The sequence below is a fragment of the Sceloporus undulatus genome, chromosome 1, assembly GCF_019175285.1.
Source record: "Sceloporus undulatus isolate JIND9_A2432 ecotype Alabama chromosome 1, SceUnd_v1.1, whole genome shotgun sequence".
Classification (NCBI taxonomy): domain Eukaryota; kingdom Metazoa; phylum Chordata; class Lepidosauria; order Squamata; family Phrynosomatidae; genus Sceloporus; species Sceloporus undulatus.
This window is the reverse complement of record NC_056522.1, coordinates 69,623,955-69,638,942: the sequence shown is the minus strand read 5'-3', so window position 1 is coordinate 69,638,942 and position 14,988 is coordinate 69,623,955. Positions and strand designations below refer to the sequence as shown.

The 14,988-nt window shown below is 40.3% G+C and overlaps 1 protein-coding gene across 1 annotated transcript in view; it reads right to left on the bottom strand.

Moving 5' to 3' along the window:
* The window catches only part of PCNX2 (pecanex 2), a 152,839-nt gene that overhangs the window by 33,104 nt on the left and 104,747 nt on the right, over nucleotides 1–14,988 (bottom strand). The window contains 2 exon segments of the mRNA XM_042446562.1: nucleotides 6,263–6,475; nucleotides 9,821–9,879. Coding sequence (XP_042302496.1) covers nucleotides 6,263–6,475; nucleotides 9,821–9,879 — 272 coding nt within the window.

Below are 14,988 nucleotides of genomic sequence, written 5' to 3'. Positions count from 1 at the left end.
GAAGAGAAAAGCAAGCCTGATTAGAGTTGGACCGTGACAGCTGAAAGAATGCTGTTAAGGGAGACCTATGGAGGAAAAAGATACACAACTGAGGCTTGTCTCTAAGGTGGATAAAGGAAAAGATTGCAGAAGAATAGGTAAAAGATGGCATAGAGATAGGGATAAGATTGAAGGGAGATGGGGAAAGATGTCCTAGAAATAAAGAAAAGCTGAAATAGTAATGGGACAGTCTCTCCAGCAATGTTTTGAAAAATGTTCATTTTGGCAAAAGGAAATGAGCACAGGATCTATTCTTTCAAAAGATTTGGGTGATGGAAAAATTGCCTCTGCCAAAATATTTTTTTGCAAAATGTATGCCTTTCAAGTTAAATTCTCTTATTCCCCAACTATCATGCTGGTTCCTAAAACAGAATATAAACTGACCACATTTGTAAAGCATTTTGCACAGGAGGCAAACCAGTAGAAACAGAAAATCCCATTGGCAATCCCATTGATGCTACAGTAGCTTACTTTTCCAGTATGGAGTGAACATGTCTGGGGCAGTGCTGTACTTCATTCCCCGATATATTTTGGAAACATTCCAACATGGAGTGAATATTATATTAGTAACATTGGTCACAAAACCTAGGAAATACTTAGCAACTAACAGTATTACATTATTGAAGGATGAATAAAAATGAATGAAGAGAGAGGTACAGTACAAGTATCCCATCATAGCTACCTAGACACAGTGCTCTTATATATATTTATATGATATCTCACTGGTACTTCCACTGAAACTTTAGTTGCCTATAAATATTAAAAACAACAACAACAACTCTGTGGTCAGAGCTAAAAATCTGCTTGTGAAACAGCAGAAATGTGGGCTCAAATGCAGGGAAAATTACTAATAAGACAGCTGTGGCAGATGCTACTCTTTCTGGTTGAACTTTCCACCTATCTGGGTGCTTTGTGTATTTGTAGTTGCTCCTTTTGGAAACTTACAGGTAACACTTAGGCACCAGTGTCTTCTGCTCTGTGGATATACAAAAATGACTGGAATAAAATGGGTAGTGGCCAGAACCTTGGAGATAAACACAGGCAAGAAGAAGTAGTGCTGGGTGCTGCACTTTCTAACTGATTCTTTGAAAACAGATTTTCCCCTCAAAAGTCCACCTCGGCTCTATCTTTCTATGGTGGTGGAATTGTGTGCTCCTGTGAGGTAAGACACCGTACTGAAAGTAGCACTGCTACTGGTAAGGTCTCCCATGTCAGACAGACTTTTGCTGAAGAGCCAGACTAAATGAGCCAAGCAGCAACTAAGCATTAACAGGTGTGCGCGCGCATGAGCGCACATGTGTAAGGGATGACACAAGCATAAGATGTCTCAGAGACAACAACAGTGGCACCTTAAATAATCTGAAGGGAATAATAAACCAATCCTGAATGCTTTTTACCTTGAAACTTCTATGACAAGACATGAAACAAGAAATAGTGTTAGAAGATAAGACTCCCAGATTGAAAGGCACTCAACCAGTTACCAGAGAAAAACAGAGGAGGATGAATAGTGCTATTTCTAATAATGAGCTGGACTCAGGCCAAAAGGACAATCAGCTATTGACATGCACAGAGGCAAAAGAAGTGTCTGAAGCTGAACAAGGGACACTTTAAATGCAATTAACAATACCTGTATAACGCAGTTGGATTCAAAACAGCTAGTCATATCTTCATGCATGTATCCTCCTTAGCTCCAGATGGAGCAGTCAAGAAGTTGATCCCAATAATATACCATTATATTGTAGAGTAACATATTGTTAATGTAAGGTTATGAAGGCTGAAATATAGCAATACTAGTTATTTAAATTTTGTTTATCTTTTCCTCATTAATTTTTTTTAAATAGTTGTGTTTCTACAAAGACCATATTGCCAGCTGTAAGAAAAACCAACCCTTTTTCTCCTGCACATTTGATTTTCATACTGAACAAAATGTGTTCAGCTGCACATTAGAATAGTGTGCACATCAGTTGAAGCTTGTGGGAGAGGCAAAATGAGAGCATTTTCAGGGTTGAAGCTTGTGGGACAAGGAAAATGAGAGCATTTTCAGGGCTGAAGCTTGTGGGAGAAGGAAAATGAGAGCATTTTTTCCCTATCAAAAATTCTTCCACCATGACAAAAAAAAAATCCTCAATATAGGGACAGAAATAATTTTTTATTTATCGGAGCAGTAGTATTATTTGTAGTGCTCTACACCACACTACAGTGGTGCTGTGGTGCTGGAGAAGAGTGCTGAGGATACCATGGATGGCCAAAATGACAAACAAGTGAGCCCTAGAGCAGATCAAGCCTGAACTCTCCCTGGAAGATGTACTGACAGCTGAGGCTATCATACTTCAGGCATATCATGAGAATGCAGGGCTCACTAGAAAAGGCAATAATGCAAGGAAAAGTGGAGGGCAGCAGAAAGAGAGACAGACCACATGACAGATGGATAGACTCAATCAAGAAGACCATGGCCCTGAGCCTGCAGGACGTGAGCAGAGCAGGTGAGGACAGGGGTCTTGGAGATGTCTCATTCACAGGGTTGCCATGAGTCAGGGTGGACTTGGGGGCAATTAACAACAACAACTTTGTTGTACTGCAAAGTACAGTTGGCCCTCCACATTTGCAGCTTCGGCTTTTGCAGATTAGATTATTTGCGGTTTTGATTAATATGTTATCTCTGGAAATCTCTAGTCTGATCCTCCAGCACAACTCTGCTAGAAATTGACCATTGAGTTGTGCTGGAGAACCTAGAGATTCCTACAGAAAACACTTCTCTAGGCATTTGTGGGTCTTCCAGCATGATTCTATGATCAACCTCTGGCAGATGTTGACCACAGAGTTGCACTGGAGGACCTGTAGATTCCTAGAGAGATGTTCTCTGAGGTAAAAAGAATAGCGTTTTTTTTATTTGCAGTTTTCCCACATTCATGGGGGCCCTTCACCCCTAACCCTAGTGAATGTGGAGGGACCACTGTAAAAGCATAGGCAAATAAAAATAAAACAGAAGGAACAAATATCATCAGAAGAACAAAATGTAAAAATAAAATAAAATAATAATGCATGATTGGTTTTGCTCTGTGAAATTGTGATGCTATCTTTCATGATTGCACCCTTTTAAATTGTTTTGATTGGTTTCTGGGATTTGGGTTGAAATTTAAACTTAATGCTAAACTCACAGACTCTAAAGGCCTATTCTGTCTATGGTGAAAAATAAAATACTTCCTTCCCTTCATCTATTGTCTCCTAATTTTTATATATCTGCCACTGTCCTGGCCTTGGACAGAAAGAAGAATACACAGGCATATCTTCATCATGCCTAAGCCCAGCAGCAGCTGAAAGGCCTTCCTTCCATCACAACTGCCATTGCTGTGGCCTCAGAGGGAAAGAAGAATCAGTTTCTGCTAGACTTAGGCCCTGTACAGATTGGCACTTTGTGCCGCCCTGTGGGTGGAGTTAGGGCACAGTGTCTGCATGCTGGACACCCTAGCCCCACCCCCAGGGTACCATTTTGATGCAAACTGGTCTACACGGCGTGAGCCATCATGACGAAGGGGTGTCATAAAGCTGTGCTGCTGCAGCTATGGCAACCCTTGGTGGGCGTCAAAAGGAATCAGAGCCGTGGTGTGAGGTGGCCGCGGCCCCGATCCAGCCAGTAAAGGGGTGGCTGCATGCTGCCCATCTGTACAGCCCCTAAATCACTTTCACACTAGCATCCATTTTTCCTTTTGTGTCATGTCTTAATTAGATTGTAAGCCTGAGGGCAGTGAACTGATTAGGATACTTTGACTTGAAAATTATCATGTACAGCGATGGCGCTATATTCTTTCTGTTTTTATGGTTGCTGTTGTTGCTGCTGCTTCCCAGGATAATTTTATTTGGTGATATGCCCACTCACTTGAGGTATAGTCTAGCAGGCTAATTGACCAGGCAAAATCTGCAGTTCTTTTTTTTATTCAAATTCAGAGTCATACTTTAGGGACCAACTCAGCATGTGTTGTGTGCGTCAACACCAGAAGATATTTTTCTGAATCTCTTTGAAGTGAAACCACTGAGCTTCATGCTGTTTTCTTTCTAACCAATTAAACTTGACTGTTCCTACCCTCAAACTTCTCTTCCACCAAGCGGAGAATTGGAAGCATCTTGTTATATTCCCTTGCTTCACTGTATCTAGCTTTTCTTCTGCTGGAATGCCTCAGGAAGAAAATATACACAGAAAGCAAACCCAGTAGTAGTGAACTGTGGCAGTTAAATAGTGAATGGTATGTGCTTTTAAAAGCGTATTTTTTAATTCTAACCTTTTTCCTAAATAGTAAAATTCTACAGAACCGTTTCTCTTAAAAAGATGTAGTCAGAAGCATCTTAAACATTTTGGATATTTTTTGGAACTTGGAAAGACTCAAAGTTGGGAGCCATAGTCTAAACCGACTGAGGAATTTCTGTAGGCTTTTGAGGACCACCCTTCACTATTCCTCATTAACAGTAAAGAAGTCACCATTTACAGGGAATTCTGACACTTCTTCCTAACCACTGAATAAACATTCAGCGATATGATGAACATATTCTGAAGAATACTGAAAATCTGAAGCTAAGCTTCACCATCAGCCTTTTAGGCATAAAGGTCTAGATTCCAGATGGGACTAGATAATTAAAAATCTGATTTATATTTTACAATAATTTAAAGACTAAATGATTATCTGTGATGTGTGAACATGAATTCTAGAAATTCTGCATGTTTACATATCATAAATTTATTACACTTTAAATTATTGTTTTTAAAAATTCAGATTTTTAATCATTGTGAGACTATTCACTTTTTTATTAACTGCAAATTATTATTAATAAGCGATTTGATATTTCTTGTCATGCAGGAACAACACTGAAAGCATATGGGCATTTCTGATAAATTCTTATAAATCAGAGCGAATAAGATACAGGGGGTGATAATTGCCATTAATCAAGCAGCTCTGTAGTTTCAGGAAGAGGACCTACTTCCTTATTATGGATCCCTTCCCATCTAAACTTCTATGAACCCTACCTTCTTTGTTATCTTTATTGGAAAAATCTAAATTTGGGGGTAGGAGAACATGCACAGCTAAACAAAGCAAGCAAATTAAGCAAATTATGTAATTTGAGTAATTCACCAGAGTTTCTTGGCAACTGATAGGAGGATTCAGATGCAGTCAATTAGATGCAGTGAGCCTGGGGGAAATTTGGGGTAAATCACCCATGTAGACAAGCCTTGAGTAATTATACATGAAATACTGAGTCAGATTTACAAAAACCTTGAGATAGCTGTACCAACTGCAAGTTTAGTTTCCCTAATGTTTCCAACACAGAATCCCCCATTTTTAAAAAGTATGCTATGAAAACCAGACATGGAATGACTAAAGCAGCAATCCTATGCACAAAAGAACTTGCTTCAAACGGGTCATTCACACATAGTGTTTTTAGTGCAACAATGTGAATCATCTCACTCACGTATTCTGGGTTTGTTATTCATACTATGGAACTGCATTGATCTGTTTCTCTGCAAGTTCCATTGCTCAAATGGGCAAGCATTCAAATAAACTTGGAGTTGATGATACGAATGCATTTGGAACCCTTTTTGGGTATGCAGTGTTTTATCCTGGGTCTATTCAGGCCTATTCACATTGGTTATTTTTCACACTAGCAGTGATGCGGATTTTCTTTTAAAAAGTTGAGGAGAAATCCAATATCAATTATCCCAGATTAAGTGATTTTTTTTGGCAGCACTCTCCAAAACTTAATCAGGTGCATTTGGGATGCATGTGAACAATGGAAATACAAGCCGGATTCATTCTGAATTATTTTCACAGTGTGAATAACCCCAACGAAGCATGCATGGGATTGGACTTTGGGTTTCTTTCATACTGCAACAGAACCAAGATCTGATTTATCACCAAACCACCATTTCATCTTGTGTTAGCACATTTAATGGAATTCAAACATTAAAAGCACCTGCTTTATGATAAGCAAGATCTAATTTTGTGAAAAGGAAAGTTCTTTGACTTTGCCACATTCTGCTTCAATTTTGGGTACATCCCCCAAAAGAAAGATACTGGCAGTATTTTACGACTCAAACTTCCTGTGCCCAAAACATTTGAAATGATGTCAACAACAACCTAGACAAATTTAGCCTGCTTACCAGACTAACAAAGAACATGTAGCAAATTAACATTCTGCTCTTGATTCCTGCTCTTTGAGCTATTTTGATGCTTACCTCGAAATTCTAGTCCCCTCAGTTGGAAAGTAACTAGACCATTTCCAATTTCAATCAGGTGAACAAAGGCATTCAAATAATCTGATGCCAAAATAAAACAGTCTCCAGAACTGTAGTTTCCCCAGCGTCCAAGAATCAGATCTCCACAAAGAGACTCCTGCAGAGATCTTGTCAGGTGCTCATAAAAGATGGAATTCAGATTATCATCATTTCCTGAAATCACATCAACACAGTGACTGTAAAAGGGACAACTAGAAACAAATCACTATGTGAAAGATTCTGAAAAGACACATTTTTAAACTGCTTACAGAGTGATGGAAGTACCTCTATACACACTACTTATTCATTCATTTATTTGATTCATATCCTGCTTCTCTCCCCATGTGGGACTCAAAGTGGCTTACGCTGTAGGTCAAAGCAAAATAGCTGAAACAATCTGTGATGCAACAACTTAAAAAGCACCAAATAACAATCCAATTAAAACATTAGTTTAAAAGTGTTAAAACACATTAAATAAGGGTCTGGTACAGATGGGCCACAAGTGTTGTGTTGGTGCAAAAATTAGGGTTGCAGAGCACACGGCAACCACACACTCTGCAACCCTAATACATATGGATGGCGCTATCTTTACGTGGCGCTGTCCATACGTGACGTGCATGCATGACTCAAGCGCAGAACCGTGTCCACATGTCCAGGCACCATGCTTGCATCACGAGTTGCACTGTGCCAATGCTGCACTGATGATGTCCTCCTCAGCGGGTTTTTTTCGGAGTGGAGGGAGCCCGTACAGTTTGGTTGCTGAGGGCTCCCTCCAGAGGGAGAATGTCCAACCCCAAATATTGCATATAAAAAACAGCACACCTCATGCACATTCCTCTGAAGGTCTGATTAATTAAGACTATGGGGTAAAACAGACCAGGAGTAAGCAAAAATTACCTAGTTCATTTAACTATATGTATCAGGATCTACACATGCTGTTACTATAAGCTATTTTTAAAATCTCAAGCAGTAAAGAAAACAAAGCACACCCAAGTGTTTCAAAAGATTAACTCTGGTGGGGTATAGACCGCCCAGAAGAGGTGCCTCCTTGGCGCCTTTCTCTGCTGCGCAGCTGCACACAAATTGCGCGGCATAGCCACGCAGCAGAAAAGGAGCTCAAAAAAGTGGCTCCTTTTTGCTGCACTGCAAAGTGCCAAAGACGGCACATATATGTCGCAGCTGTGCAGCTCCATATGGAAGCTGCACTGCTGCAACGTAACGATTACGTGTGCCGTGTGTAAGGGGCTGTGTAACGGCGGCATGTGCACGATGTGCTAGGGTTGCAGGGCATGTGCACGTGCTGCCCCGGGGCAACCCTAGCACATCATGGATGCGCCACAAAGGGCCAGTCTGGAGAGGGCCTCTGATTATTAATTTGGTTGCATTGGGTATATATATATATAGAAAGATTTTCAGGGATGTGCAAACAGGTGCATTTCATAGTTTTTTGTGGATTTTTCAGGCTATGTGGCCATGTTCCAGAAAAGTTTCTTCCTGACAGTTTGCCAGCATCTGTGGCTGGCATCTTCATTCTCTGAAGATGCCAGCCACAGATGTTGGCAAAACGTCAGGAAGAAACTTTTCTGGAACATGGCCACATAACCCGAAAAACCCACAAAAAACTATGGATGCCAGTCATGAAAACCTTCGACTTTACAGGTCCATTTCATATCATATCCAGAGTAGGAAGAGAGGTAACTTTGGGCCTGTACAGACAGGCCAAAATAAAGCTGATTCAAGTCAGTTTGGCGGTATGCTGTTTAAATGCTGCATGCGTCCTAAGAGGCCAGAAGCCACACCAAAGCCATGCTTCAGACCTATGGACTGGAGCACAACTTTGGTGCAGCTTCTAGCCTCTTAAGATGTATGTTTAATTTAAACAGCATACCTCCAAAGTGATCCGAAGCAGCTTTATTTTGGCCTGTCTGTATGGGCCCTTTGGCTGCCAATAGGGTATTGTTGGAGATGAGTGGTTATTGTTGTCATTGTGCGCCTACAAGTTGTTTCTGATTTATAGTGGAGTTTTCTTGGCAAGATTTACCATTGCACTTCTCTGACGCTAAGAGAGTGTGACTTGCCCAAGGTCACCCAGTGGGTTTCCATGTCCAAGGGGGATTTCAAACCCTGGTCTCCTGGACTCCTAGTCCAACATTCAAACCACAACACTATGCTGGCTCTCTGGAGACCATATAGGTATCTGTAAATAAAAATGTATTTGTGTGAACTCAGGGTTATACCATTTCATTCTTATAATTCAGTTTGCTTCTTGGCTAAAGATGCATTTTGGAACTTACCTTCCCTGGTCCATGTCCAGCTCTGTCTGCAACTCCACCCTTAGAACAATCAGTCCTTTGAGAATTGTGAAGCTTAATTTGCAAACCTATGCATTCGTGGTGTGTAGAGAGTGTGCTAAAGGCAAATTAAAATAGGAACCTACGTATGATTAATGAAATGAAGCAAAATCTTCCACGTGTGCCAAAACTGTGTCACACAATCTATCTGACAGTTTCAGTGAGTTTGAATTCTCTTGCCTAATTAATATGGTTTGGCTTGGGCAGTACTTTGCTTTCTCCTATGCTTCAGTGCTCACTGATATATTCTATTTAAAGGCTATCCAAGGTCTTCTGGTCCTTGAAAACCTAGATGTGGAAAACTTTCAGCTAAGTTTTTTGTTGATGAGCTTCAAAGGTTATTCAGAGTGCACATCAATGTCAGGAATACAGTTTATCTATACAATTGCCTTTAATGTAGATCTTCACAGCACTATTTGAGGAAAGAGCAACTATAGTACCATGGGCTGAATAAGTCATGGTGGATGGCAATGCTGAAATTTTGAAGCCACAACTGGTTTCCCAAGGATTCTCACACAGAAGGACACAGTGCTGATTCTTAAGACTACCATCATATTAACAATGTTGCAAGAAGTGTGCTCAGGTGCAGTAGCATAGAAGAAACAGGTAACAACCAGTGGCAGGAATCATTTATACCAGATCCGCAAACCTCAACACTGAAACTATGATACTCTGAAGCAAAAGCCAACAAGAACTACTGTATCTTTCATGGTTATATAGAAGAGTAAATTATGAGCCATTCTGCCACCGCCACATTAAAACATTTTGCTAAACAATGTCAAGTTTAAGAGGCCCCACAGCATCATCCAAATAAACATTATGCTACCAGAAAGGACAATGAAAATAGAAATTTGTAATGTTTTGTATTTGCATAATAGGTGTGTACAGAACCCCCCATTCTCTGTATATATAATATAGTATATACTATATTAGATATTACATATTAGATATTGTCAGAATAATAATGATTGTTTTAAAGACTGTTTCTCATGTTCCTTTGCAATTAGCAGCACAACATATCAAGGTGTTTGCTGGTGCATGTTGTATAAATCTTTTCACAACAGTGTCACTACCAGAATTTTTTCTGCTGATGTATCTCCAGATCCAAACCAGTTTGTTCAATATTTTGAATAATCATAAATATGTGTAAAGGAATCATGTTCCATACCTGCATCTTTTTCAATTTGAAGTACCAGTCGTGTATTGGAATGGTCCACTCGCTTTGTACTGGAAGGGAAACAGACAGCTACAGATTATTCCTATTAAGTGTTCTACTAAGTGTTAATTCTGTTCCTATTCCATACAAGCGATGTGATTTAATTCTTGATCTGATATCTTTTGATCACTCAAATTTTACTATGTAATATTTCATTCCTACACAACTCATATTCTTTGCACATCAAGAAGAGTAGCCATTATGTGCATTAGTTCTAGTGGTGGATACAATACTAGATCCCATGCAACTGACACTGTGCAGCTGACACCTATACTTATGTATTTCAAGCCCTTCATAAAGAATCCTCACACACATTATGTTATTCAAATGATAAACATACAATCTAATAAGTTATTCAAAAATAAAGAGCATCTGATCTCATCAAATTGCATAAAATGCTCTCTATAGAAAGGTTGATAGAACCACACCCTACCTTTAAAAAATATATTGTTTCTAGCACACTCCTTCTGTCAGTTTAAGCTCATCCTGTCACTCAATTGTTTTCAAAGATGCTCTCAGATGACTGCTATGTTGAGAGTATTAGCTGTCTTCCCTTGTGGGTGCCTTTTATTCACCCATTTTGTCCTTATGCTTTCCTCGGTTTCGTTCTTTTCTCAGATTTTCCATTCTCCCCCCAAATTACCCAATCCCGTCTGCCATTCTCCTTCAAATTTCTTTTGGCAGCCCCTTGGTAACAAAAAGGGTTGAGTTCCTTGCAAAATGTCGTAGGGGAAGTTACATTTTCCATACTTACATAAGAACATGGAAACATGTTCATTAATTCTCATATAGATATGCAAAGGGATCTTGTAGTACTGTTGAGACTAACTGAAAGAAAAAAAGGCTGGTACCATGAGCTTTCCTAGACTTGAGCCTACTTCCTAGGATGCATGAGGTGCAGTGGTATGGAGAGTCCAGAGACAGACCTATATAAGCTGGTTGTGTGTGAGAATTTCAATTGAAATTCAAAACCTTGTGGACAGGGAGATGAGGTAACAAGTTCAGTTTTAACAATGGTCATTGGGGGACAAAAGAAGGTGGAAGGATGTTGCTAAATCCAAGGAGAGTATATAACCATACCAATGTGTATTGGAATGTAGTATGGGGACCAGAGAGAGGATGTGATGAACTGGTCAAGGTTGCCCTCATAATGATGGAGGTTTAGACAATGCTGAAATTTGTGTAGTGTGCCAGGAAACCATTGTCTATGTTCAACCCACTGATGATGGACTGGAATCTGTGGATACATTCCAATTCTACTATTTCTCTTTTCAGTCTTCCTTTGTAGTTCCTTTTGTTCAAGGACCACTGTTCTGAGGTCTCACACAGATAAAGGACCTAGTTTAAACAGAAGCTTTATCTGCAGTGAAGATATGGCCTTTTAGGACCAAACATATCAAAAGTTAAATCTACAAAGGATAATCAAACACTGCTTTTGAAAACTATATGCTTAATCAAAGTATGAAGGTGGTCAAAATGTAGGTGTAGCCAGTTAGAAGGCTCTTAATTAACATGTTCATACGCTGCAATTAACCCACAGTTTAGATTAACTATAGTTTGTTCCTTCATCATGAATAGTAATGACCCAACAAATTGTGCCTTGTCTTCTATATTTCTATTTTATTTCTCTCATAACCTTTTGCATATTTCTGAGTGCGCAGGTAGACAGACAGACATGGAACAAGCTATAGTTGTTGTCTTAGATGTCACAACAATCAATGGTTTAAATAAGCCAACATCTATACACCAGCAATAAACCCTTTATACACTTTGTGCATGGTTGCTGACAGAAAACAACATAAAAGCCATACCTTGCTGACAAAGGCAGGTTTGCGCATTACGTCAAACTAGATTTCAACAAAATATGCCATTTGTCATGACTTTCAAGTGTAGCCAATTTTTTTCAAGAGATGTGCATGTGGCAAAAAATATACATTATGAATATAACACTACAAAGATTAATCTGATGTCGTGAGTAGGAGGGATACCATATAAAGTGGACCAAGAGAGTTTTAAAGTAATATAAGGAAGAAGTCAGAACTTTCCTGTATGTGTCTCCCAAACTTTTAAGCATTATGGCTCCTTTAAATATTTGACACAGCTATTGTCAAATAAAAGTAGGGAGAAAGTGGAGACATTTAGGAAAGGGACAAGTGCAACATCTATTCTGGACTTTGAAACTTCTGCACAATTATGGGAGCTGAATTGCTGCAAGTTGTTAAAAAGAACAAGAATCTGTACAGTATTAAAATTCTAATATCCTGTATTCCAGACTCAGCTGCACATTCACCCTTGGGCATTCTTCTGTCAGTTTGGATGTCTTTTAAAAATGGGTTTTTTGGACTCCTGGGCAATGTGTGCTTTTCTCTAGTGGCTTCTTACTTTAAAGTTTGTTCTTACCACTCAGTCAGGGTGATAATTAGCTCAGTAATTGAATTTCTTCCTGAGTGGCATTATTTCACACAAACTGAATGCAGGTTCTTAGGAGCTTGCCCAGAGGAGCATGTGAAAATTGTGAGCATCTTCAGCAGGGAATTAATTCTGAGAGACTCCACCAACATGTCAAAATGACTTCACTATTTCCTGGTTGAAAGCAAAAGCAGAAAGTTCCAACATGCATGCAAGTCATATTATTTTTCACACATCACCATTTTTATAAATGTTTGATGATAGGGTACTCCTTTATTATTCTGTTAACCAAAATATAATTCCTTATTTTTCTAATAATTATTGATGCCACCTTGTCTTAAAGTCAAAAAGAAATCAATAGACCAGAATTCTTCCCTATTATGCAAGTGGGCTTATGTTGCTCTGCAGTGGATCAACTGTGGTTATGCAGTAAAGAAAAGGCATTGGGCATTAACTCAAAGATACCTAGTATTGGTTATTACTTTATAGGTAAAGGTAGTCCCTTGACAAGAATGTCTACTTGTAGACTGTAGGGGGCAGTGCCCATCTCCGCTACTATGCCAAAGAGCCAATATTGTCTGAGGACTGCTCTGGTGGTCGTGTGGCCAGCATGACTGCACCACACTCTGTTACTTTGCCACTGTGAAATGGTACCTATCTATCTACTTGCATCTGCATGCTTTCGAACTGCTAGGTTGGCAGAAGCTAGGACTAGTGATGGGAGCTCACCCCATCATGCAGCACTCAGGCCTCAAACTGCTAACTTTCTGATCTTCTGATCAGCAGAACTGACATCTTAACTACTAAACCACCTGATCCCATATTACTGTATATAGTCTGTTTATTCTCAAGATTAAAAAACAGCTTCAGAAACTAAGCTTTTATTCATATTCGTATCTGACCTTAAAAATATATAGTTTGTTTTTTAAGCTCCTCCCCCCAAAAAAACCCTTCTCCCAACAGTTTATACCATATCTATTTCCCCTCTTTCCTTATTTGCTCTTCTCTCCCTCACCACTGTGCTTTGTTTTTCCTTTCCTATTTAATTTTTGAGTCTTGGGTTTCTGCTCCTGACCAGATTAAACATGTTCTCTCCCTCTGAATTCCCCAGCTTTTTAAAATTTGGCTATTTGCTATCTTTAAGTTTTTCAGTGCACTGAAATTATAAACATATATGAATTTGATGGGGAGCTGCTGAACAATGGGTCTTGGATGTGCTCCCAGTTACCATTCAGAAATGTGACTGCTGATCAATTAGTCTAGAAGTGCTTTATTGTCTAATATAGACAAGTTAAAAATAAGTTAAGTGGCACCAGTAAAAAATAATCCATGGCGGTATCCAGACCAGCACAAAGCGCTGGCCTGGATACGTGCTATGGTTGCCTTGGGGTGTCCTTTCCAGACGCCCCACAACCCTAGCATGTAACCGTGGTGTTGTAATTGTGGCACCCTGTCTACATGGGCGCCGCCATTACGACCGCGCCACCTCCAAATGGAGCGCCACGGGTGCACCACTGCAGGACGTTTGTGGCGCCCTTTCAGCGGCACCGGAAGGAGCTCTGTTTTGGAGCTCCTTTCACTGTTTGTGTTGCTGGTGTGGCCTTTACACGGCTGCGCCAGTGACACAAAAGAAGCCCCAAGGCCAGGAAAAGCGGTGGATCGGGGCCTCTGGGGCTGTCGCTGTGGCAGCTCAGGCCTGATCCGTCAGGGAAAGGGGCAGGTGCAGGCCGCCCCAAAGGGGCGGTCTGTATCCCGCCCATGTTATTTTTAAAGGGTTCTTCAATTATTTGAATTCTATTTCAGCCACTCTTAGTATTCTTTTCGATACTCAAACTAATTTATTTACTTTGGCCTGTTCTAGCTGCAGGTTCAAATTTCTGTTTATCCTTCTTTACATTCCCCTCTGTCTATAACTTCTAGAATTTTCAAAAACATGAATAGGGGCCAGAGAGTAACAATAGCTTGGTCTGATTGGCCAAGCTGTGCCACATGATAGGGGGCAACTGCAAAGGCTATTCAAGCCTGTTACTCCCTAGAATGTCAGCTCTTCACTTTTTGCAATCCACCCACCCGCCCTCAGTGCAGTGTGAGCTTTGCTGGTCATCTAGGGGCCGGGTAGGAATTTCCCCCCCCAATACCTGGGGTTTTTGCTTAGCACATACTGTATCTGTTGGGAATTGGACAATTGGCTCTGAGTGGTGTCATTAATTAGGTTTCCCTTGGCAGGTAGCAGGGGGAGAAGGTTTTTAGATCAGTGTACACTTTGGCACCCCATTGTGGTGGAGGGTTGATATCTGGAACTGCCTCCATGGGGTAAGTGATCGGGGTGTGTGGGAAGGAGACTGCCCTTGGGGTTGATCTGGGTTTTACTCCCTCATACAAAGTTTAGTGACTTAGGAGGGAGATCTCCAGGTTTTGGTCTTCCAAAGATGACTGGCCAAGGTAGCAACCAATGCCCTTTGGATTGCCCTCAGGGACTGGTGGTTTGTCCAAGACATAGCTGGGAAGGTGTCATGGGTTGACATCTGAGTGTCAGCTGGACCTGCATCAGGTTGATCCCCTTTTGTTTAACCATTTGCTTACTCCCAGGCCTCAAACAGTTAAATAGGTTTTTAAGTCAATAAAATGACCCTTGTGTAATCCACTTAGTTGTGTCTGGCCTCGTTATTTCATGGCTGGTCAACAATATGCATTATTGCTAGCACAGTGCT